The sequence below is a fragment of the Malaya genurostris genome, chromosome 3, assembly GCF_030247185.1.
Source record: "Malaya genurostris strain Urasoe2022 chromosome 3, Malgen_1.1, whole genome shotgun sequence".
Lineage (NCBI taxonomy): Eukaryota > Metazoa > Arthropoda > Insecta > Diptera > Culicidae > Malaya > Malaya genurostris.
Genome location: NC_080572.1, coordinates 221,488,937 through 221,513,473, shown reverse-complemented (window position 1 = coordinate 221,513,473; position 24,537 = coordinate 221,488,937). Strand labels below are relative to the sequence as shown.

The 24,537-nt window shown below is 36.9% G+C and overlaps 1 protein-coding gene across 8 annotated transcripts in view; it reads left to right on the top strand.

Moving 5' to 3' along the window:
- The window catches only part of LOC131437613 (uncharacterized), a 524,049-nt gene that overhangs the window by 168,796 nt on the left and 330,716 nt on the right, over positions 1-24,537 (top strand). For all 8 annotated transcript variants that reach the window (XM_058607079.1, XM_058607084.1, XM_058607083.1 and 5 more), the window contains exon 3: positions 7,400-7,541. In XM_058607079.1, the coding sequence (XP_058463062.1) occupies positions 7,400-7,541 (142 nt within the window). The remainder of the gene's footprint in view (positions 1-7,399; positions 7,542-24,537) is intronic.

The window sequence follows — 24,537 nt, the reverse complement described above, 5'->3', positions numbered from 1 at the left end:
CGGATTTCAAACTAAGCTCTGATGGAAAAATACTACTAAAACATCGAGAAGAATATCTTCAGGGATGGATCAAAGGATATTACAGCATTTTTAACTATTTACGCTTAAAACAAACTGATTTTGTAACTGAGGTAAAAGGGTGTTCAAATTATGGCTATTTGATATTACACTGTGGTGCAATTTCGTATGCCAGGCTTCCGCAAAACTATCCATTGATCCTAGGTGTTTCATGAACACTGACAAGCCTCAACCAGTATGAGCAAAAATCTTTGCAGAATTTGTACAACATCAACAGGCAGTCATCAATGCCGACGTTCTTTGGCGACTCCCATCTATTGTTCGATCAAACAGCTCACTTCCGCTGCTACAGCAGTGAGCTGGACTGGATGAATCATATTTTCAATCGCTGCAACGTTGTTATCTCTTCGAAACGTTCGGTTTTGGTCTTCTTCGCAAGCGATATTATTTTAGATAAGTTTCGCACGCAGTATGTGAGGAAACTGGACCGTTTGAATGTGCTAACCGAAAATACTGACGACACGTTGAAAAATCAATTCATCAACGAAGCAGGTGTCGTTAAAACCATCACACTGGCCACTCGCGGAATGGGACGAGGAGTGGATTATAAATCGAGTGTGAATGTCGAAAACAATGGAGGAATACACGTTATTCAAACATTCTTCTCACTGGACATCAAAGAGGAAACACAAATCAAAGGGCGAACTGCTAGGAAGGATAACAAGGGAAGTTATGAATTGATAATTTGCGAAACCCATTTGGATGAAGTCATAAGACAGCACGCAACGGACAGTATATCCTACAGTAGTTTGAATTCATCAAGAAATCAGGCGGCGCTTAAACTAAATGAAGAGATTTTGAGTGGCATTGAGAAAGCTAAAGATAAACATGAAATTACTATGAATTATTTGAAATCATTTTTTAAAGGGGCCAACACAGTGGAAGTTTAATAAAAAACAGTTGAAATTTGAATCGATAATATACGTATGATAGTTGTAAAAAATATCTAAAATAATTTGGGGATTATCGATTGAATATACTGTAGTTCAAGTAAAAAATGCTAGAGACATTTACAAGATTTAGGAAAATACAAAAAAAATGAATTTTCGCACGTTCGATTTGTTTTGGAATATGTTCAGTTTAAAGCTAGTTATCATAATCAACATTTGAAGTTATTTTGATTTATGCCTGTTCAAAATTGATGAAGTTACAGATAAAGCAATTTGAGTTTTTTTTATTTTAAGAAATCCTTCAAATAAACAAATTCAGCCGTTTCTGCTAGTGGCAGCCGTTCTTAAGATACTAAAACAGAACATTGGAAGAACTCAGATTTTTTTATGAATATATTTTTATGAAGAATTTTAAATCATCGAATTTTTGGGCAATTTTAAATCATCGAAATTTTGGGCTCCCTGAAAAAGTCCGGTTCCAGGTGGATTCCCCCTCCTTTCACTTTCCTCTCTAAAATCTTAACGCTTAACGTAAGTCTTGGCATTACATTCCTTTTGTGGAATTTGGCCTTTCTCTTTCAACAGACTTCGCAGCCGATTCTTGGTGTACAGAATCATTGGACACTAAGAATCCTTCCAGATCGGGGCTCGAACATACGACAACTGGCTTGTAAGACCAGCGTCCTATGCATTGAACCGCCAACCCGGGACGCTAAACGTACCGCATTGAATAACTGACAAACAATGGCCGCTTCCTTCATTATCAACTCGTTGCTGGTTACTGTTCAGTTTTATTTGTAAGTAGCCCAAAGTGTTCCTTCTTCAATTGATCCGGTTCTAACTGATTAAAGTCCCATTTGTAGTGATTTCATAACTCAGACGTCTGTCTGACCGAGCATTTCCAGAAAATAACAGCAGAAAAAAGTGACAAAATCGGAATCAACCTTCTTCAATTTGCTTTGAAAAATACACTGTAAAAAATCAGAACACTTTTTCAAGAATCGAAGAAACAACCGAAAAACTAAAATAAAAAAAACCTCTCTTTAATATATTTTCAACATAATGTTTTTAAAACTTAACTAAAATCCCACATTTTGATGCAAATTTTATTAGTGAATTGAAAAATGACGAGATTCTTAGACACGAAAATCAAAAACCTCGGGTTTATGTTGATTTGCGCCGTTGGTTTTCTGATTCTCGGTTTAGATCAACCTCCAATAACAAACAGAATTTAAAATAAATCAATCATTAATCAAATTGGTTATATATTCATAATCCGTGGCAACTCGATTAGGATACAGATTTTTTATAGAAAACGATATAAAATAAGGAACTGTGACAATCTTCAGCTGCTCACACACATTTGAAGAATGCTTGTCGACGGAAATATCAACGTTTTCATTACCGTAGTTAAGTATTTACGAAAAAAACAACTGTAGATTCACTCTTTTGCGAAAAAAAGTTTTACTGAAGAAGACGAACAAATTGAACCATATTCTAAACATTTCTGGCAATTTTCTAGGGTTCTCGAGAAACCTAAAAAAATGATAATTTTACGTTTCGTCTCCTTTATTCATCTGTAAAGGAGACTGGACCCCCCCTCCTTAAAGAACAAACATTCGAAATGCAAAAGACAAATACACTGATTTGTGCACCCTTTACAAGGACATTTTTCGTCATTGATTTGCTTATTGGAAAGTACTCCTGCTACCAAAAATTCGGTCTTTGAGTGAGATTGAAATTTCATAATTTGTTATTGGGAGGTTCAAATTCAATCAAATGTGCGAGTGCATAGTTTTCTGTACTGCTATTCACTGCACTAGTATTGTACATTTTGACGTAGGACTAAGTCTTTGCTTTCTATATACGAGCAGCAGATTCATAGCGTACGGATTCATTAAATGGTTAGTATTACGATTCTACTGACACTGTGAATCCTTCCAGATCGGGGCTCAAACATATGACACCTGGCTTGTAAGACCAGCGCCCTATGAATTGAACTGCAAATCCGGCGGAGGAAGAGTGGTAACAGTGGTTACGTTGCATCGATTCAAGTACATAAAACTTTATATTTAAGATAATTTTTCGAAACTTCAATTAATAACTAACAATGTGAAATTCTCCTGCTTACAAAGCGCTTCTCATAGCTTCCCCTATCAGATACGACAATTTCGTAAACATAAGATCACTTTACATTTCGCATACCATGGCTATTTAAACTGAGCCTCTTCACACAATCAATATTAGTATTTAACCGACTTGCGCTTTGTTTTTATAAATGACACAGAAAAGTCGAGCAAAATATCTTCAACTAGCCGTATTCTTCAGTTGAACAGGTTTGGTTAGTTGATAGCTATGGGTTCGAGTACCGTCTCTACGGTAGCTTTCTAGCGGTTTTCATTACATAGTTATATTTGCATTTCATTTTTCGAATATGTTTTCCTCGTTAGATACTGATCAAATTTAAAACTAGCTAAAGACTGCTCTACGTCTTAACAAGACTAAAACAAATCATTGTAGGTTGTGTTAGTTGCTGGTCAAACGAACCGATTTCAGCTATGTCCTGTTCCTGGAAATAGTGGTCGAGAGCTCAAAAACGGAACTCTCTTCATTTTGTCTGATAGATTTTGACTGAGTAAATTTTCACAAATCTAGAATCAAATGAAATATTTTATGGTCTCATAGACTGCAAATTGTTTTTGTTTTGGATTACTTATCTTACCTAACAGCTATAGTCCTGGGGTGTCCTTTGCTGTATCAAGCATACGTCTCCACATAACTCGGTCCATGGCTGCTCGTCGCCAGCCACTAAAGGCACGGATGCTTCTGAGATCACCCTCCACTTGATCGATCCACCTTGCTCGCTGCGCTCCTCTTCTTCTTGTACCAGTCGGATTAGATTCAAGAACCATTTTCACTGGGCTGTCATCCGACATCCTTATGACATGCCCAGCCCATCGTAGACGTCCGATTTTAGCTGACAGTACGATGTGTGATTCTCCTAGCAGCAGTTGCAATTCGTGATTCATACGCCGTCTCCACGTTCCATCTTCCATCTGCACTTCGCCATAGATGGTTCTCAGTACCTTTCTTTCGGAAACACTGAGGGCGCGTTGGTCCCCTGGCAACATAGTCCAGGTCTCGTGGACATAGAGAACAACAGGTCTAATGAGCGTTTTGTGGATTGTCAATTTCGTGTGTTGGCGTACTTTTCTCGATCGAAGGGTTTTTCTGAGTCCAAAGTACGCACGATTCCCTGCCAAAATACGTCTATAAATTTCTCTATATCGTCTATAAATATTCGTGGTGGGAGGCGTAGTGTTTCTTCTCTAGAGTCTCTACCTCTCAAGTATTTTGTATTTGACGCATTTATGGCTAGTCCGATACGCCTAGCTTCAGCTTTCAGTCCGATGTAGGTTTCCGTCATCTTCTCAAGGTTACGTGTTACAATATCAATATCGTCAGCGAAGCTAAAAAGTTGTACGGAATTTCGGAAAATCGTGCCACTCGTGTCGATCCTCGCTCTTCGAATCACACCTTCCAGGGCAATATTGAACAAGATACAAGATCACCTTGCCGTAGCCCTCTCCGCGATTCGAAAGGACTCGAGAGCGTCCCAGATACTCGGACGTAGCATATTTCTCTATCCATCGTTGCTTTGACCAATCGCGTCAGTTTATCCGGGAAACCGTATTCGTGCATTATCTACCATAGCTGTTCGATTGTGTCGTATGCCGCTTTGAAGTCAATGATGCATGGGTACGTTGTATTCACGACACTTCTGGAGTACTTGTCTTATCGCGAATATGTGATTCGTAGTGGCGCGGGCTCCAGTAAATCCCGCTTGGTACGGCCCTACGAATTCCTTAGCTTTTGGTGATAGACGACGGCAAAGGATTTAGAAGAGTGCCTTGTAGGCGGCGTTCAGCAATGTGATTGCGCGGTAATTGCAACAATCTAGCTTATCGCACTTTTTGTAGACGGGACATACCACTCCATCCATCCATTCCTGCGGTAGAATCTCCTCCTCCCAAATCCTAGAAATTATACAGTACAGCGCTCTAGCCAGTGCCTCTCCTCCATGTTTGAGCAGCTCGCCTGGTAACTGGTCATTGCCTGCGGCTTTGTTGTTCCTCAGCTTGCCGATCTCCTCATTTATCTCCGACAGATCAGGTGCTGGGAATCTGTCGTCGACTGAGCGTGCACCCAGATTGATTCCTGGGGCGTTCACTGTATCTTGTGTTCGCCATTCAGATGCTCGTCATAGTACTGATACCACCTGTCGATCACCTCACGTTCGTTCGTGAGAAGGTTACCAGTGGTATCTCTGCACATTTCGGCCTGTGGCGTGTAGCCTCTACGTGAGCGGTTCACCTTCTCATAGAACTTACGTGTGTCATTTCCTCCGGAACACCGTGTTCTGTCTGTTCCGCGCCTGTCTGTATCGTTCCTCGTTCGCTCTAGTGCGGTGTTGCAGTATCCTCGCTCTTGCTGCATTCTTCTCTTCGACCAACTGCTGACATTCGCCTTCAAACCAGTCATTTCCTGGATTCGATCACCTCGCACCTAATACGGTTGCAGCAGTGCAATTCACGGCGGACCTTATGTTCCTCCAGCCGTCTTCAAGAGTCGCTGCGCCAAGCTGCTCCTCCGTTGGTAGCAATAGCTCCAGTTGTTGCGCGTATTCCTCTGCAGTACGAATGCTACGTAGCTGCTCGAGATTGAGTCCCGGCGTTCCTGTGCGACGAGTATTGTGCACCGTCGATAGTTTTGAGCCCATACAAACCGCGACAAGGTAGTGGTCAGAATCAATATTGGCACTGCGGTAAGTGCGGACATTGATGATGTCGGAGAAGAATCGCCCGTCGATGAGAACGTGGTCGATTTGTTTTTCCGTATGTTGATCAGGTGATCTCCAGGTGGCTTTGTGGATATCTTTGCGAGGGAAGAATGTACTTTGAACTACCATTTCTCGGGAGGCTGCAAAGTTTACACATCGTCCCGGCCCATCTAAGCATTCATGTCGTCGATGACGAGTTTCCCCGTGGACAGCTGTCGTAGATTCGTTCCAACTGCGCGTAGAATGCTTCCTTCTCGTCATCGGCTTTCGTCTCATGTGGGCAGTGCACGTTGGTGATGCTGTAATTGAAGAAACGGCCTTTGATCTTCAATACGCATATCCTATCACTGATTGGCTGCCACCCAATCACGCGCTGGCACATCTTGCCCAACACTACAAGTCCCGCTCCTAGAACGCTGGTTGTGCCACAGCTCTGGTAGAAGGTATCCGCTCGATGCTCCGTTTTCCACACCTTCTGTCCCGTCCAACAAAGTTCCTGCAGTGCTACGACATCGAAGCCGTGGATTTGAAGCTCATCATGCAGCATTCGGTCGTATCCTGGGAAGCCAAGCGATTTGCAGTTCCATGTGCCAAGCTTCCAATCGTAGTCCTTATTTCGTCGCGTAGGTCTTTGCCGATTATTCCGAGCCGTATTTCTTACTTGATTGTGGGTAACATGTGTTTACCGGGTTGCTTGTTAGGCCTGCACCAACCTCCTGTCTCGCCGGAGGGCCATCGTGTCAGCACGGTTTAGAGTCCCACACTGACACAAGGACGGTAATCAACCGCTCCTAACATGGAGAACAGACGCTGTTTCGAGCCGCCCCAACATGGGGAACAGACGCTCGGGTAGGCTCGCTCTCTGTAAAGAGAAAACACGCCCCCCACTCTCCCCCTCCCTTCCCTGTCAGCATACGACCAAGGTCACACCGGGGTTGGTTACCCGATCTTTCCTATGGTTACTCGTACCCCAGACGGCATCGCGGGAAGATAGGGATTGGAATTGCTGAACAAGAGGCTAAGAAGCACATTATGGACTGAGTTGGGCATTTTCCAGTCGGTTACCAACCAAATTTTTGTTCGGATGCAACTTCCGATTCCAGGTACAACAGGATGAATTGTATTAAAAATTTATAACGTCATGTGGAGCCATAATGCAACGACAATACAACGAAGAATTCCTATAAACTTGACTCAAAGCAAAGCAAAGTCTTGGCATTACATTCTTTTTGTGGAATTGAGCCTTTCTGTTTCAACAGACTTCTGTTTTTATTCAAGATTCAAATAAAAATTTCTTGAGGGTAATAGTTATTAAACATAAGTTATATGAGAAAGGCATCATTACACCACAAGCAAAAAACGAATCAGAAAACATTTATTAAACCCAACTGTTTCTTTGAGATGACATACCCTACACTCAAAAAACATAATTTCTTTCCATCTAGAAAAGAATTGTCTACAACAAATAAACTGTGCTTCGAAAATATGCACAACTGATATTTCATCTTCTACGTACAATGAGATTTATCGACATAACTGAGCTTGACATTACTATTAACACATTTCACTTTTTCTACTGCCTTCACTACAGGTTCGATTCCTAGTGCACCGGAGAATATTACCATTACGTTCCTCACACCAACCTCGGTTCGAGTTTCATGGCAGACTTCGATGGACCCGCACACGATGCCAGTTGACAAATATGACGTTACCTACAAACCGACCGATGCCAGGTAATCTTGGGCTTCCGGGTGGAACTTCCCGGTACACGGTGGAAGTGACGCTTGCTCCTTTGCTCCGAATTGCATCATGTCGCCCTGTTCTGTTATGTTATGTGCTATGCAGTTTGTGTACGAGTTATGTATGCTCGGTATCCAGTATGGAAAATGAGTTTTCAATCTTTCACTTTCGATATGCTACATTTTCACTGCGCTCGTTTGCTGAATGACATTTTCAGGCGCTGAACATCCGACAGATTATGGTTGATGGAATTACACACGATCTCACACTGAAATGAAATGCATGCAATTTTGTGTATACCACTTTTCGTCTTGAACAAGATTATATTGCGTTTTTTGCGCTGCTGTAGCATGCTAGTTACGATGACGTTTATCTCGGAAACAATGAAGGTAGCAAAAAAAGTGTATGTAAAACGTGATGAGATCAAGATTAAGAACTTAACACTTATGCATATGCAAAAACATTTATGAGCTTTATTCATCGGAATGTATATAAAGTAAATTGTCAAATTAGAACATACAAACTACGAACGGCATGACTTACTTGTTGAGTAATTGTAAATAAAATGATTGTTGTGCAGATTTCTATACTACAGGTTTATTCTCATCGAATTTTTCAGTGCATGCAGCCAAATTAGTGAAAATTCCTAAAGGAAATTTAAACTCAAAATTAATTAAATTCAACAAGTATTATTATTGTTTTCTACCAACACGTATATACAGTTTCGTAGTATTAGGACGACATACTTCGACTACCATATTTATTTTTGCGGGATATTTTAGATTCGCCAGACTTCAGACGAAACGAAATGAATCTGATAATAAATGTTTGTTGGAATTGAATGGAACGAAAAATTTTATGTTGGATAACTCAATACCACACAAAATACGATGAAATTTTTGTTAACATGATAAGTATTAACGATTTATTTATTTTAGTTGGTTTGATGTAAAGTCACCATAACTAAGTTCAGTTTTTGCTATGACCGAGTGGAAAGATATACTAGAGCAGCCAGATAAATGAGAAACTCAATGAAAAGATAAGTGTTTGGAAAGAGACAGGACTCGAACCTGCGCTCAGAGACAGGACTCGAACCTGCGTTCTTATGCATTCCATGCATACGCGCTACCATTTCGACACATTAAGCCTTGTGATAGACACAGCTCTAACACACGACTGGGTATGGTAAAGCGTACATCGAATATGGTCTAAATACTAGCCGCCTCACTACCGGTATACCATATCCAAACATCTTCTCTGTTCATCAGACAACAAACAGTAGTTTTCTCACTCTATACCAATTCTTCCGCACAAGCACTGGGTAGGAGAGTATATTTATAATCACTTGCTAACTCCTCTTTTGTGCCAGTCGCTGTTGGTTACCGTTGTTCTTTTAAATAAAAATCAACGAGAGCAGCCACCAAGCCTGCAATCAAACGTAGATGCAGGATTCACCGTTAAAATTCTGTTGGATTTCTTCACAAACTAACATTTTCTTAAGTTTTCGTAACTCCAAAATATACCATAAATCTCTGTATACCTGCATGCCAGGTTTTAAGTTTTCGTACTTTTTTCAATAATAACGTTTGTGACTACTACGGATACATTTTAGTGTGGTTATTACAACCCGAGTATCATTCACAACATTACCCCCCAAATTTCAAAGAGCCAAAAAATCTAACTTTTCGTAATTCGATCGTAACTTACCGTTTCTCTTGTCTAAAAAAAATTACAAGTACGTCAAATCGTAGCTAAAGTATTTTCCTATTCAACGTACCTACATTTTTTTCGAAACTGGTTGAGAAACACGAGCTCTACAGAAAAAAGGATCACAATATTACCTCCTTCTACTCAGTCTGTTACATAAGAGCGTGGCCACGATTACTCGTGATCGGTATAATTTTTTTAACACAGAAGGCAATAGTGTCCTTCATGCAATGCGAGAATATATAAGCTGACTATTATTTACAATTCGATGTCAGCATTTTTCCGCGTTCACTTCGTGCTTCGAAGCAGTTTTTTTTGCTCGCACTCAAAAGGTCCCAAAATGACCCAAGCTGCCGTGGCGAAAAACATGCAAAAGTCCAGTCGTTTGGGCTCAAATGAAGATGAAGCTTAATAAGAACCGACCACACAATTTGAAGCAGCTTGTTCGCCGAATTCACAAAATTTGGAGGTCGTTTTAAAAAGAATACGCGCAAAATCTCACCTTAAGTATGCCTCCAAGGTGTCAAGCCATTATTAACGCTGAAGGGGAACGAACTTGCTATTATTTTATTTGCAGGTACTTTTTGATCTAATAAAACAATATTCAAAAGTATTTTCGTGTTCCTTTCATTTCCTCACGACAGTAACCACGCTCTTATGTAACAGACAGTAAATAATTGTTTTATAGTTTTCAAAAACGTTGCTTGAAATTTTATAGGCATTTCAATATGTCCGGCAAAGATTATATTTAATAAATAAAAGATTCGTTGATAAAATAAATTATTTCGCTTCTTCAAGATAAAAGCTATTACACTGATATCAAATCCAGTAGAATGGTACAGCTCGAAAAAGGAGTCAACCGAGTAGAAGCTCGCGACAAAATCTGGACAAATGAAATTTAGAATAAATCAAATTTGATGTCCAAGATGCCTTTTCCTTTTCCTATTAATTGTACATTTTTAGTCATCTTAAAACTAATTACAGTGACTCAATTAGGTTGCGTGAAGAAACTACGAACTTACGAGTTTACTCCAGCCATTAGGGTCTGTGTAGACTTCTCTGTAGTCAATTTAGCTGCTTTGTCCAAGATTCTCGAATTTTTTCTATAGTGGCACCTTGTTGTTCATATTGAGAGGGTTCTTTCTTCACGGAAGCCCAATGACGCTCTATAGATCGCAACACCGGGCAGTTAGGTGGATTCACCTCTTTCGGTACCACGTGGACGCCGTTCACTTCATTCCATTCCAGATGCCAAATCAAGCTTGTATAGCAAGGACGCGTCATGGCTGCATAGGAATGGTAACCATCGCTTCTTTAGGCATTCTTCGCGGTATATTACCTTGTTTACCGTTCCGGTAGTTATAAAGCTTTGGCTTGCTCAACCACAGGTGCATATTGCCTGCCAAATAAAATATTTGTTGGGGAACTTGGCTTTTGTCTTCATCCTGAAATGCTGCCCTACGCCGTTCCATTACATGACAGTATGAAAAGACATTTCGGAAAATCACCTAAAATCTTCCAGCACACAAGTTTCATCGTCCATTATCACGGAGAAAAACTTCGTCAGATATTCGCGACACAACTTGCGAGATTGGGTCACATTCCGTTTATCATTACGATTCAATACAGTTTTCACCTTGAACGACTACAAACCTTGTCGCAGCTGGAGGGTATGCACGAAACTTAGAAACATTTTTTATTTTTCTAGCCACAGCCGAAAGATCTGGTCTATTCTGCAATATTTACTTCACTTTTGCATCCTTCTGGTGGTTCTTGTGACCGTTTTTTCCGCTCTCAGCCTTCCTGGCTGTCGTTAAACGTTTATCGAATGATTTAGGAACGTTTTGGACAGTAAAAGCAAAGTCCTGGTATTACATTCCTTTTGTGGAATTTGGCCTTTCGGTTTCAACAGACTTCGCAGCCGATTCTTAGCATACATAATCATTGCATGGCTAGTACATAAAACGATCCTACTGGCACAAAGTGTTCTAACCTTTGTGCCAGTAGGATGAGAAAAAAGCTTTTTGCAAGTTTTCTTATGTCATTTTCGCTTGAAAATAAATAAAACTGACCCAGAGTAGTTTCATCAAACAAACACTTTTCACGAAACTGCGTTAATTTCGCACTTAGCAACGGAGGTTTGAGCAAACCTGATATAAAAACCAGGTTCGAAACTGACTCGATTTTCAGTTCAACAACGTTGAAACTAGGTTCAAAACTGGCTTCAAACAAACGGTTTGACAGCAGTTAGAGTGGAAACTGGGTTAGGTTTGGCATCAAGCGGAAACGACATTACTGACTGACAAACAGTTCCGGTTCGGGATATGTATACTTATAGGTGACGTAACTAAAAAATCGCAGTGGTTTTTAATACGCTAAATTTTCTGTTCCTAAAACGATATTGAAAATTGCATTCAGTAGCGTTTCTAAAATACTTTTTGTTTACATGATAAATTTATGATACTCATGACGATCACTTTTTTGTTCCGAAGTTTTAATAGTATGAATGTTTCCATGCAACTGAAGGGTAATTTTTTAGGAGGTATAGGATTTGATTTTCTAAAAAACAACAGAAAATTTTTGAGGAAATCGAAATCTTTATTGGAATCGATAGACCGATCAATATAATTTAACGGTCGAAGATGATTTCATGCTCCGCTTTAGATGGTCCAATTTCAGCACACTCTCTCCAACATATCGGCCTGTATTTTACGAATAATGCCACTGGTCACATTGGTAGCTCTTGTAATAATTCACTCCAGATGTGGCAATTTTGTTTGTTGTTGTATCTATTCAACCAGAAACGAGATTCATCGCTGAACACAATTTTTCGATAAAAAAGTGGATCTTCCTCCAACAATCAATCAACACGGACGTGAAGACTTAACTTAAATCTATAGAATAATAAATACACGTACTTTATCTGTTGAATAGATCTTTCTGATGATTTAATTATGTCACTAGGATGAGTTTCCTAATTTTTAATCTAATTCCTATTCACTCGTAAATACTATAGTAGTCAGTTTCAGTTAGAAATGGTTAGGACAATTCCTTTTCGTTTCATTTAAAATTCTGCTATTTTTGTGTAGGAAAAATTGTATTGTGTGATGGGGAAAAGGAATTTATATACTAATTTACTAACTAATACAGATAGCGAATCGATTCAATTGAAGAGTGCATCGATTGTCGGAATTTGCTTATAATATTATGTGACATTACATCTAATGGCTCTATATTTGAGACTCATTTGTACTAAACCAGGGAGGACGCTTGAAAATCATTTTCAGAATTTTATTCTGAATCCTTTGAAACGTTTTCTTTCTGGTGGAACAACAACTTGACCAAATTAGTACTGCATAAAGCATGGCTGGTCTGAAAATTTGTTTTTAAATTAATAATTTGTTTTTTTTTTAGACAGAGCTTAGAATTTCTGCTTATAAGAGAATATAAACATTTAATATATTTATTACACTTTGCCTGGATTCCTTCAATGTGATCCTTGAAAGTGAGTTTTTTGTCATACGTTAAACCTAAGCATTTTGCTGGATCAGACCATGTCAATTCCAAGCCATTCCATTTGATAATGTGGTTATTGTTTTGTTTAGGAAAGAAGTTCTTGGATCATGGGGAAAGATAATTAATTACGTTTTTGCTGCATTTGGTGAAATTTTCATTTTGTCAGGTATTCACTGAAAATATTTAAGCTTTTCTGTAGGCGATTGCAGATCACTTTTAAATTTATTATGTATTGCTGTGTCGATGTTAGCAGAATTTTCCAAAATAATTTCATGATCCATATGATTCTCAATATGAGATCTGTATTCAAACCAATTAGCTCTATGGTAGTTGTATATAGAACTAATTGGATTAATAATCGTTTTATTCAAAATTATGTATGTTATTTGAAGGTGATCTGGGTCAAAGTCGGTCTGAGGAATCGGTTCACTACAAAAGTGACTTCGATCTGTTAGAATCAGATCAATTGTAGTGGGGTTTCTCACGGAATAGAAAAAAAGTTGGACTAATGGGATAAAGAACTGTAAAGTAACCAATAGAGCGTTCATTAGAAAGTATTCTTCCATTTCGGTTATTTTGCATACAACTCCACTGAACAAGATTTGAATTTATGAATTTGGTGAGTTTTGCAAATCGCCTTTAAAAAAATTTATTCCTTCACTAGAGCATTAAATTTTGATTCCCAAACTTTTGATAATTTTAGTGTTGAACCACCCATTCCAGTAAACCTATCAAATCGTTGAAATCGAATGGATAGATCTTAAAAAACAGGAATAACTTTAACTGGATGCCCGGCTGACGTGAATGACAGCTCTTCCGAGGTAAAAACTGTTCGGAACCATTCACAAGGCCCGCACCCTTAAGCAACTGGTAAATTATGCCGTTCCTGTTTACATGACATGATGGATGAATCGATGGATACATCGTAGGATATTTTCAATCGTGGGTGTAATGGAAAAAAATATCGTTCGCGATTCTGCTTTTATATAACCAAGGAGACTTAAATGAAAATGCAATACCGATTACCATTAGCTGTGGCTAATGCGAATACCCTCCAACGCAAGTCATTTAATGAACGAAATTCCTTTAAATTTTGTTATACGCTTGGAATAATGTTTACCAATGTTGGAATGATTTCATTTCAAATCATTCACCTACAAATATTAGCAAATTAGACTTCAGTATCTGTCAGCAAAAATAGTTATTGAAGAGTATTTTTTTGTGGCTTTTTGGAATTCTCCTTAAATCGAAACAACGACTTCTCAGAACAATGCACGATGAATTGTGCACAACTACAAATGATAGAATCGCTTTAAGTTCTTCTTTGTTGCACTATTTAGAGAGGTAATTCTTAATCTCGGACCCAATCCATACCCGAACGGAATCAAAATCAATTGTATCAGTTATTTTGGTAATAAAATAATTAAAATTGTTCAGCACAAAATCCATTTGTAGGCTTTATTGTACAATGAAATCGTTTTTGAGTATTTTCATGCTCACGTTGTTGTTGTTTCTAGCGAGTTTGCACTCCTTAACAAATTGACTGTATATAATAGTGTTTACTTGTTCAATTGAAGCAAATGAAGTTGTACCAACCAAATTATTACATTTTTCCATAAGCTCGACCTCACAACTTTTGATAACATCAGTAACCCTAACTTGTCATTCAAACTATGTGTCTCAATGCCATCAAAGTGACTTCATGTGTTATATCCAATACAATTAGGACGATAGTTGTAATATTTACATCAATTATGTGTGCACAGAGCTCAGTACCTTTTGTACTTTTATCATCAATGGCGCAATAAATTCCTTCGCTATGCAGACGAATAATTGAAATTATTTGTGTACCCTAAATTTATTTTGGTATGTCAAGCCTGACTTGATAGATACCGTCACTTCAACCTGTTTTCAAAACACTATCGACAGGTTGATTAATAAATTGAATTATTGTCAATATTCCAGTTCGTGTGAGTTCTGCTTCATATGCGTTTTTCGTCAACACACGAAGTTTGTCCTTATCATTAGTTACATGTAACCAAGTTCGTTTCTCTTTCTATTTACTGTCAATACATAGGGTACACTGCCTTATATTCATTACAGATTAAATTTGTTCGCAACCTTTCCCAAAAAGTTCGTTAGGGTAATATTTGTTTCAACAGTTGCACTATTTATGTACCATTTAATTCCACTATTTCACTGTCACGTTATTACACTTTCACAAAGTCACTATACTTTAATGAAGCATAACAAACGTTACAATACAGATACGCGTATTTCGGAATGTTATTTACATCCTTCTTCAGTGTATCGGTTTTATAAGTTTGTTTGGAATATTTGTTTGAAAAATAACGAAATAAAAGTGGTAACTTTTTTTTATAGGAAATCAGCATGAAAACAGGTTTGGTACAGTATTATGCAGAACGGCCATGATATCGATAGTCGAAACGGTAATTACCTTTTAATGAATACACACATGTGTAGTCAAATCCATTATTGTACCATATTTTGTATCGAACTGATGATCACAAATATTGGTTACTATCATTGTAATGAGTACTCGTTAATAGCTACTGCATGCCTATTATTAATCTCAAAATGAAAAGATTTTTATTTTATTTTTGTCATATACAAAAAGATAACGTACACTATGAAAGCCAACTGTATTTATTATTACGTGAAGTATCCTTCGATCGATATCGTTCTACGAATGATAATTTGGTTGTTGTTCGTTGACAGGAGTATTGTATTATAGGACACCGCATTTAGTAGCGCAGAATTCTTCGCAGAATTGATACTAAAGTATCAAAAAATGTTATCGATTTCTTATCGAAAATTACTGGAGATGTATCAAAATATCTTCAAAACTTTTTTCAGTCGGCTCGTGCACTATATAATATAAGGAAAAGGTTTCGAGTACCCGTCCTGTCTCTGGTGATTCTCTTTCATAAATTTTTATATTTGCGTCTTTTCTTTAATCTGTTTCCCCATACTCGGTCTACTGCTTTTTGGCAGTGATGAAAAGTTAAAACAAAGGATTTTAGAAACTTCGTAAAAATATATTTGAAAAAAATATTGAACTATGAAATAGGCAAACTGCTCATCTATCGATCCGATGAACTATCAAATTCGGTTATGCTTTTGTTATAAAGTGAGGGTGTAAAGACAATTCCACCAGGTGGTGCTCAAACCGTCTTGATACACAGAAATGGTATTTAAGCGCTGCGATTGTTATTGAAATTCGAGTATTCGAGGAGCGTCAGAAATAGAAGACTTCAGCAGTTGTTCTAATACATGACTAGTGCATTTTGATAGAGATTTGAATCATTCTCATAAAATCCAGTTATTTTCCGAATTGAGTCATATAAGTATTTTTCGTCCGCCTTATTTTTTTTGACTGTGACGAAACTTTGCATATCATCAAGTTAGCACAAGTATTATGAAGCCCTACCATCAACTTAGCATGACCGTAACAATGAAGATGCTAGCTTGGAAGATTAATCGATGTGTTGTCAATAAAGCATGTTCAAATCGGTACCATGACAGCAATACTGTTAACATGGGGACCTTCGCACGCCCTTTCCAATTTTTCTTTGTGAGTGGTCTACAAAAACGGCATCACAATCTGAATCGGAACAACATATCAATACCGTAAAATGGAGCTTATGTGATTTTGCGCTTCTATGTCTATACTAAACTCATTAATCTGAGTGTTGTAATTGATCTTTCCATTTAATATTTTATCGTATATCGAATGAAGTCGCGATTGTTTTGTGAGCTGTATGATTATTGAACGTTGATAATATTATAATTATTTGTCTGTCTGAGAACGCCAGTTTTGCAAAAAGTCTGATATAGAGGCCAACAATGCACAGTGGTCCGAAACGGGAAATTAGCGTGACAAAAATATGTTCACTATTAGATGTTAGTTTTTTGTGGTTGGCGTCTTCAAAAAAGTTGTTTATAATCAAAATGGTGCTCCTTTTGAAGAAAAAAGTTATTAGGGTGGTCTTTATTTAGATTGAAATCTGAAATCTAACTTTCTTAATTGAACTCATGATTTTTTTGTGCAACAAAGTTGTAGGAAATTTTATTTTGAGCAACTTTGCTGAAAAAAGCACCTCGCAAGCTTCTTATTTGATCGAGTTACATCAATTTTCCCGAATTAAAGTAGAGTGGCTCCTGAAAAATCATTTTTTTGTTCTAACTTTTTTTGTGAAACGTTCTACGGAAAAGTTGTTTTTTTTCCATAAATAAATGGATCAATAAGTCCCAAGACTAACAATGGAAACATTTTTTTTTGCAAAATTTGTTTTTATTCATCAACATAATAATCACCTTTTAGGGTGATACAATGGTTCCAACGTTTTTCCAATTTTTCAATACCATGTTTTTAAAAAATTATCTTTCGCTTCAAAATAAGCTTCAGTTTCAGCGATGACCTCCTTATTTGAGCCAAATCTTTTTCCCTGGAGCATTTTTTTAAGATCAGCAAAGAGCCAGTAGTCACTGGGGGCTAAATCTGGCGAGTATGGGGGGTGGGGAAGCAGATCAAAGCCCAATTCGTTCAATTTCGCCATTGTTTTCATCGACTTGTTTTTGTTCCATCTAAAGGAATCGCGGCACCCACTTGAAAAAAACCTTTTTCTTGCTCAATTTTTCATGAAGGATAGTAAATACACTTCCATATGATATCTGTGTCATCTCAGCAATCTCACGGAGCTTCACTTTACGATCTTTCATTGTAATTTTTGTCACTTCACTCACATTTTCCGGTGTAATAGCTTCCACAGGTCTACCCGAGCGTTCCGCGTCATTTGTGTCGGTACGACCACGTTTAAACTCGGCGAACCACCGACAAATCGTTGCTTTTGATGGACAAGAGTCCGAATAACATTTTCAATGCATTGTTTCGCTTGCACGGTGTTTTTACCCATTAAAAAACAATGTTTTATCAAAACACGAAACTCGGTTTTTTCCATTTTTTAAACAAACTACAAAACGACTTTACTCCAACTTCGATAACTCAGCTGTTTCTGGTCGGATCGATTTAAAATTTTGACCCGTTTCAAGCAAAGGTTAGTACTCCAGAAAGACGTGGTTACTGGTTTACTATGAGCACCATCTCTGCTTTAGTCTCGGGACATATTGATCCTTGTGTTATACCTATTTATTATATTTATAAAAAAGGTAAAACGTGGTAGAACATTAAAATTGATGGATGAAGATTATATTTCTAGTCAAAAACAAACGGCAGTAATGTGGAATGTTCCATAACAAGCAATTTCCGAACATTTAAAAGCAATAGAAAAAGACCAAAAGTGTTGAACATGGGTTCCACATGAATTGAATGAAAGATAGAAGAAAACCCGAAAAAACACTTGTGACAAGACAAGTGAATAAAAAACTCAGTTTTGCATCGGATTGGAACTGGCGTTGAAAAATAGACTTATTTTTAGACACCTAATAGGAAAAAAAGTCATGGGTTGATTCGGGACAACAATCAACATCGACTGCGAAACCAGATCGATTCGAAAAGAAGGCAGGGCTCTGTGTTTAGTAGGATGTAAAAGATAAGGTGTATCATAAACTTCTAAAACTAAGTGAAAATGTTCATACTAATCGCTAGAGACAACAAAAAATCCATTTGAACCATGAATTGATCAAAAAACAATCAGAATGGACCAATCAAAGCACTTGGCTGTGAGCTGCTACCGCACCCGCCGTATTCACCAGACTTGACCCCTTCTGACTACCAAATGTTTCGATTGATAGGCCACGCATTAGCTGATCTTCGATTCCTACGAACAAATCGAAAATTGAGTGTTTGAATGGTTTTTTTTCAAAAGACAAACATTTCTATTGGCGTGGTATCCATATTTGCTAGAGTGGTGGTCAAGATGAGTAGGAAGCAAAGTTCAATACTTTGAGTATTTTTTTCTCAATTGATCATTACACATTAGTGTTTCATTTTAACAAAAAAGCTCACTTCATACCGGTAAACCTGGTATATTGAACGTTGCCTAACGTTGTCCCAATTCTAATTCTCGTACACTAAACTAAAACTATTTGTAATACGGAATGGCCACATTGTCTTGAATCATGTATTTTCGGAATATTTGGACAAAAACTCTCCATTGGAATAGAATCCTGAATGTAATGTTCTCTTTATAGGAATTATAATTGTTCATGGCCTACTGATCACAGATTTTTGAAAATATGCCCAATATTATAAAAAAATCTAAGTGGAACTCGATGGAATTTTTTTAGGGCTTTTCAAAGTTAGTTTTAGTTATTGAATTATGACAACCCCCTTAAAAATAGTTTTCTAATCATAACTTGTTTCAAGTTTTTTTTAATCCTTACTTTGTTTGGAATAGTTGTAGATAATATAAAATCCCATAATTTTGTAGAAGGTAATGCATAGGTTTATTCTTTTCTGAAAAAGTTATACATCATTTTACCTATTTTTACCTAGGAAACCTTGTACCGAAGCGAAATATGCAACTTAATGCAGCAAACTTTTACAATACTTATACGAATACATATTCGTAATCCAATTTATTTTCCAATGAGAATATCTTGAGTACTATTCATGTGATTCATTTTCACTATGGCCATGCTGAAACCATGAATGGTTAAGAAACGGAGGGCTTCACGCGTCTGCTATTTCTGTAACTCACTTTTGCAGTGAGTTTAGAGATGTGCAATTCGCTCCTGAGCTATTCCAGTGAATCGAATCTTTAAAGTGAGCTGATAGCTCACAGCTCTTTTTAAAAGAACCGCAGCTCACCAGTTCACCGCACTGGTAAACAGGGATGCCAGGTTCAGAGATTAATCTGTGTTTCACAGATATTCAACCTTTTGCACAGATATAAAAAATGGCACAGATTTTTACAGATTTCTGAAAATGGTCACAGATTAACACAAATTCTGAAATCGATCACAGATTTTTAAAATTGATCACAGTTTAGCATAAAAAATACAGAGCGGTAGAAAATAGTGAAACCTTTTTTTTTGCTTACCAAAATGATTCCGATCAGCTATCATGGAAACGGGAAAACGTGCACAGACAGGTTTTTGGCTTGATCAAAGATTTTTGAAAAAATGACCAGGCATCCCTGCTGGTAAGGTGGAAACAAGCTACGAGCTGAACGGATCTTCGGCACTTGAAGAGCGAGTTATAAATGAGAAGAAATGTTTGGATGAGCTTTTGTTCGTTTTTCCAAATGTGTATCTACCCTTCTTTAACAGATTGAATGAGCCATTGTCAATAAGAAATCTTACCTCGCACTCAGTAGGCTATGGTACATTCAGGGATGCCACTTTTGCAGATATTCTCAAATGTGACATAATAATAATTCGCAGACAAGTTAGTTCGCATAGCATTGTTCTTTGTGCATCAATGATTTCGATCATGCATATGAAAGAAAAACGGAGTAAGAAAAACGGCGCTCAAAACAAACCTTCAGTTCAATATTAATGAGCTGATGAGCTGATACATTGAATCGATTCCCTTTAGTGAGCTGATCGGTTCGGAGCTGCTCACCGGTATGAGCTGTTTCGCACATCTCTAAGTGAGCGTCGCACGATCAACATATCGTCCTAAAAAACGTGTTGCTTTGCAATAACTTAGTTTATTTACACGTTTAAAAATGAAATCTCTTCGTAAAGGTTTATACATTTACAATACTTTTTCATATTTTGTTTGGAAAACATTTTTTTAATATGTATTGAACTTTTGATAATTTTTCGGATTTTCAATATTTAAAACTAACTTTGAAAATGCCTAAAAATTGCATCGAGTTCCACTTAGACTTTTTCTAATATTGTTAATTGTCAAAAAGTAAACAAAACAAAAATTACTACATGTTGCTTAAGTTGCGCGTGGAAGCATGAGCTTGCTTGTTTTTGCGTGTTTACGCTCACTTTGTAGTAGATACTTAGTTAATAGAGGGAGATTCTACGTAGATAAATAAAAAAAATTGTTTTTAAAATATATCTCAAAAAATATTTTTTTTACATTATTTATATCTTTAGCAAAAATACTTCAAATGTTTTTTTCTTCAAAATGATATAGAAAACAAAAATTTTTTTGTGAAAAAAAAAATTTTTATTCCAAATTGGTACTACTCCCTTAACAAAAAATAATGTGTCACTTTCAAAAGAAGCGTAATATAATCTTGTAAAACTTCTTCGAATACACGTTAGCTCTTAAAAATCAGAGAAAGTACAGACTTTTGACCGTCTTTTTCCAGTTTTGGACCACTGTGCGTCGTTTCGCATTTTTATGTCACCATCCAAAGAACGATCAAAGCTTCCTCACTATACGGTGTCATAAATTCTGTTTGCTCAAATAGTACTACTGTTTTTGTTGGGCTTTACGATACATTCCTATCCCACAGGCAGTAAACGAATGCATTATCATCACCTTCCATAGCGTAGCAGTCAGTGATGGCACGGTGGACTCGAACTATTCTGTTGGAACTCGGGAATGGCGGGGAATCTTTTCCATTAGCTTGCGGAACAGATTGGACGAAGTATGTGTCAAGAAAAACGAAATAGCACAATGTTTTCGGGCAATGAATGAAAGTAAGCGTCAGTAAAACATGACAACCGAAGCTTTTTTGTATACCAAAGACATCCTGGATTGATGATTCTCTGAAAAAAAAAATATATACAGTCATCATCAGCTGGAAAACGTGTTGTGTATTGCTCCTTGATAGAGAATCAATGCATCGTAAATGATAATTTTAAAGATATTGAAAAATTGGTTTAATGGATTTAGAATTTCAGGAAATCAGTGAGAATCTAATACTAGACTAGTGAGCCACTACTCCATGACTAAAAAAACTCAGAAGCAAAATATATGATAATCATATCAACACAGATAAAAATATTTTGTGAATTTACATCTATTTTCATGCACATATTTAGAGCAGGTAATTAAACATAAAGTTACTTTTCAATTCTGTAGGTTTCAATAGAATTTAATTGCAAACTAAGCGTTAATTGAAAGATACAGTTATATTCATTGAAAATTCAATGCAATCCAATTTAGTTTTGCATCAATGAAGGTTTTCAAAAAAAAAAATCGTAGTTTTGACTTTAATGCATCGAGTTCCACTTAGACTTTTTCTAATATTGTTAATTGTCAAAAAGTAAACAAAACAAAAATTACTACATGTTGCTTAAGTTGCGCGTGGAAGCATGAGCTTGCTTGTTTTTGCGTGTTTACGCTCACTTTGTAGTAGATACTTAGTTAATAGAGGGAGATTCTACGTAGATAAATAAAAAAAATTGTTTTTAAAATATATCTCAAAAAATATTTTTTTTACATTATTTATATCTTTAGCAAAAATACTTCAAATGTTTTTTTCTTCAAAATGATATAGAAAACAAAAATTTTTTTGTGAAAAAAAAAATTTTTATTCCAAATTGGTACTACTCCCTTAACAAAAATTAATGTGTCACTTTCAAAAGAAGCGTAATATAATCTTGTAAAACTTCTTCGAATACACGTTAGCTCTTAAAAATCAGAGAAAGTACAGACTTTTGACCGTCTTTTTCCAGTTTTGGACCACTGTGCGTCGTTTCGCATTTTTATGTCACCATCCAAAGAACGATCAAAGCTTCCTCACTATACGGTGTCATAAATTCTGTTTGCTCAAATAGTACTACTGTTTTTGTTGGGCTTTACGATACATTCCTATCCCACAGGCAGTAAACGAATGCATTATCATCACCTTCCATAGCGTAGCAGTCAGTGACAGATGAACCCGGGTGGGTGTGGGAAAGTGACACTTCAAAGTGACAAAAATCACATAAATTTCCGATTTTTCCTGCCTGCAGCTGAAATGGTGCAAACGAACGGAACAACAATGGGAAATGTTTAACAAGCAAACGATGGCACGGTGGACTCGAACTATTCTGTTGGAACTCGGGAATGGCGGGGAATCTTTTCCATTAGCTTGCGGAACAGATTGGACGAAGTATGTGTCAAGAAAAACGAAATAGCACAATGTTTTCGGGCAATGAATGAAAGTAAGCGTCAGTAAAACATGACAACCGAAGCTTTTTTGTATACCAAAGACATCCTGGATTGATGATTCTCTGAAAAAAAAAATATATACAGTCATCATCAGCTGGAAAACGTGTTGTGTATTGCTCCTTGATAGAGAATCAATGCATCGTAAATGATAATTTTAAAGATATTGAAAAATTGGTTTAATGGATTTAGAATTTCAGGAAATCAGTGAGAATCTAATACTAGACTAGTGAGCCACTACTCCATGACTAAAAAAACTCAGAAGCAAAATATATGATAATCATATCAACACAGATAAAAATATTTTGTGAATTTACATCTATTTTCATGCACATATTTAGAGCAGGTAATTAAACATAAAGTTACTTTTCAATTCTGTAGGTTTCAATAGAATTTAATTGCAAACTAAGCGTTAATTGAAAGATACAGTTATATTCATTGAAAATTCAATGCAATCCAATTTAGTTTTGCATCAATGAAGGTTTTCAATTAAAATCTCGATTCAACCCATGTCTATTACATGTTACTGTTGATTTACATGTCGTGTAAATTTCATTATTTCTTTCTGTGAATTAACATTGAATTACTGCACTAATGACACCATAATTACTGTTTAACGATTTATTCAAACAACTTTTAACATATGAGATATTTGAATTATGTTTTCTAAAATTAAAGGGTTCGCAGAAGGGTTTATTTACAAAATTGTGGAAATTTGTTTAGACGACCACCCAAATGTGCGGAGGATATACAAACTGCGCTGCTATATACATATCGGGACCTTTGAAGCGCTTTCCACGGAACCGAAATTATTGCATGACTATAAACTCACCGGTATGCACTGTGTGAACTCTAGTAAAAACTAGACGCCGAGTTTGCATGTCGTTAAACATTGCCCAACACATTTATTGTGTTGGAAAGGACGACCGTCTGTTTTAACTGGAATTATTCATGACCCCGGGAATGTCGACTCACAATAGACTGCACGTACATGTGCTGCTGTTCGTACGTCGTATTTGTGTAAAGGTCGCCACTAATATATGTCGAGAAACTTCCAACCCCTGAAAGGGTATGGTGCTATTTAATGAATACTTGTTCCAACAGTATCTAGTTATGGGTAGCACTGAATGAAGCTTGGTTCGTTGAATATCTAGACTCAGAAAAAATCTGATTCAACTGGAAATCGTATTAATGGGTAACAATGTTTAGTACACACAATGATAAGTGACGAACTCATCATATTTTGGACATGAGCGACCAGTTTGTTGCACCATCTCTTCATCTCTATCGCATCCCGAGTCGCTTTTCCACTCTTCATTAACTTATGTCTGACAACTGCTCAATATTATTCAATTGATTGAAATTCCGGACAATTGGGTAAATTGATGTCGTTTTTCAAATAAATCCACCTCGATGTCTCGATAACGATAACGATACTTCCTCTGCTTTAGTGACAGCTTGCCAAAACTTGGTCCTACTAAATGGCGGATTTTTTCGTGAAAAATCGTAGTTTTGACTTTAAACAGCCACCATAAATTTTAAAAAATCGAGCAGAAACGAACTTGAAAAACATTTACCATAACTATGATTCTTTGAATTGTTGAATTCTGATTAGCCTGCTCTGAGATACAGTGGACAACACAAATCATGATTATTAAGAAGCGTTCCCAAAAGTACCTCTTCACCGACTTATTTCTTGATATTTTTCCACGAAAAAA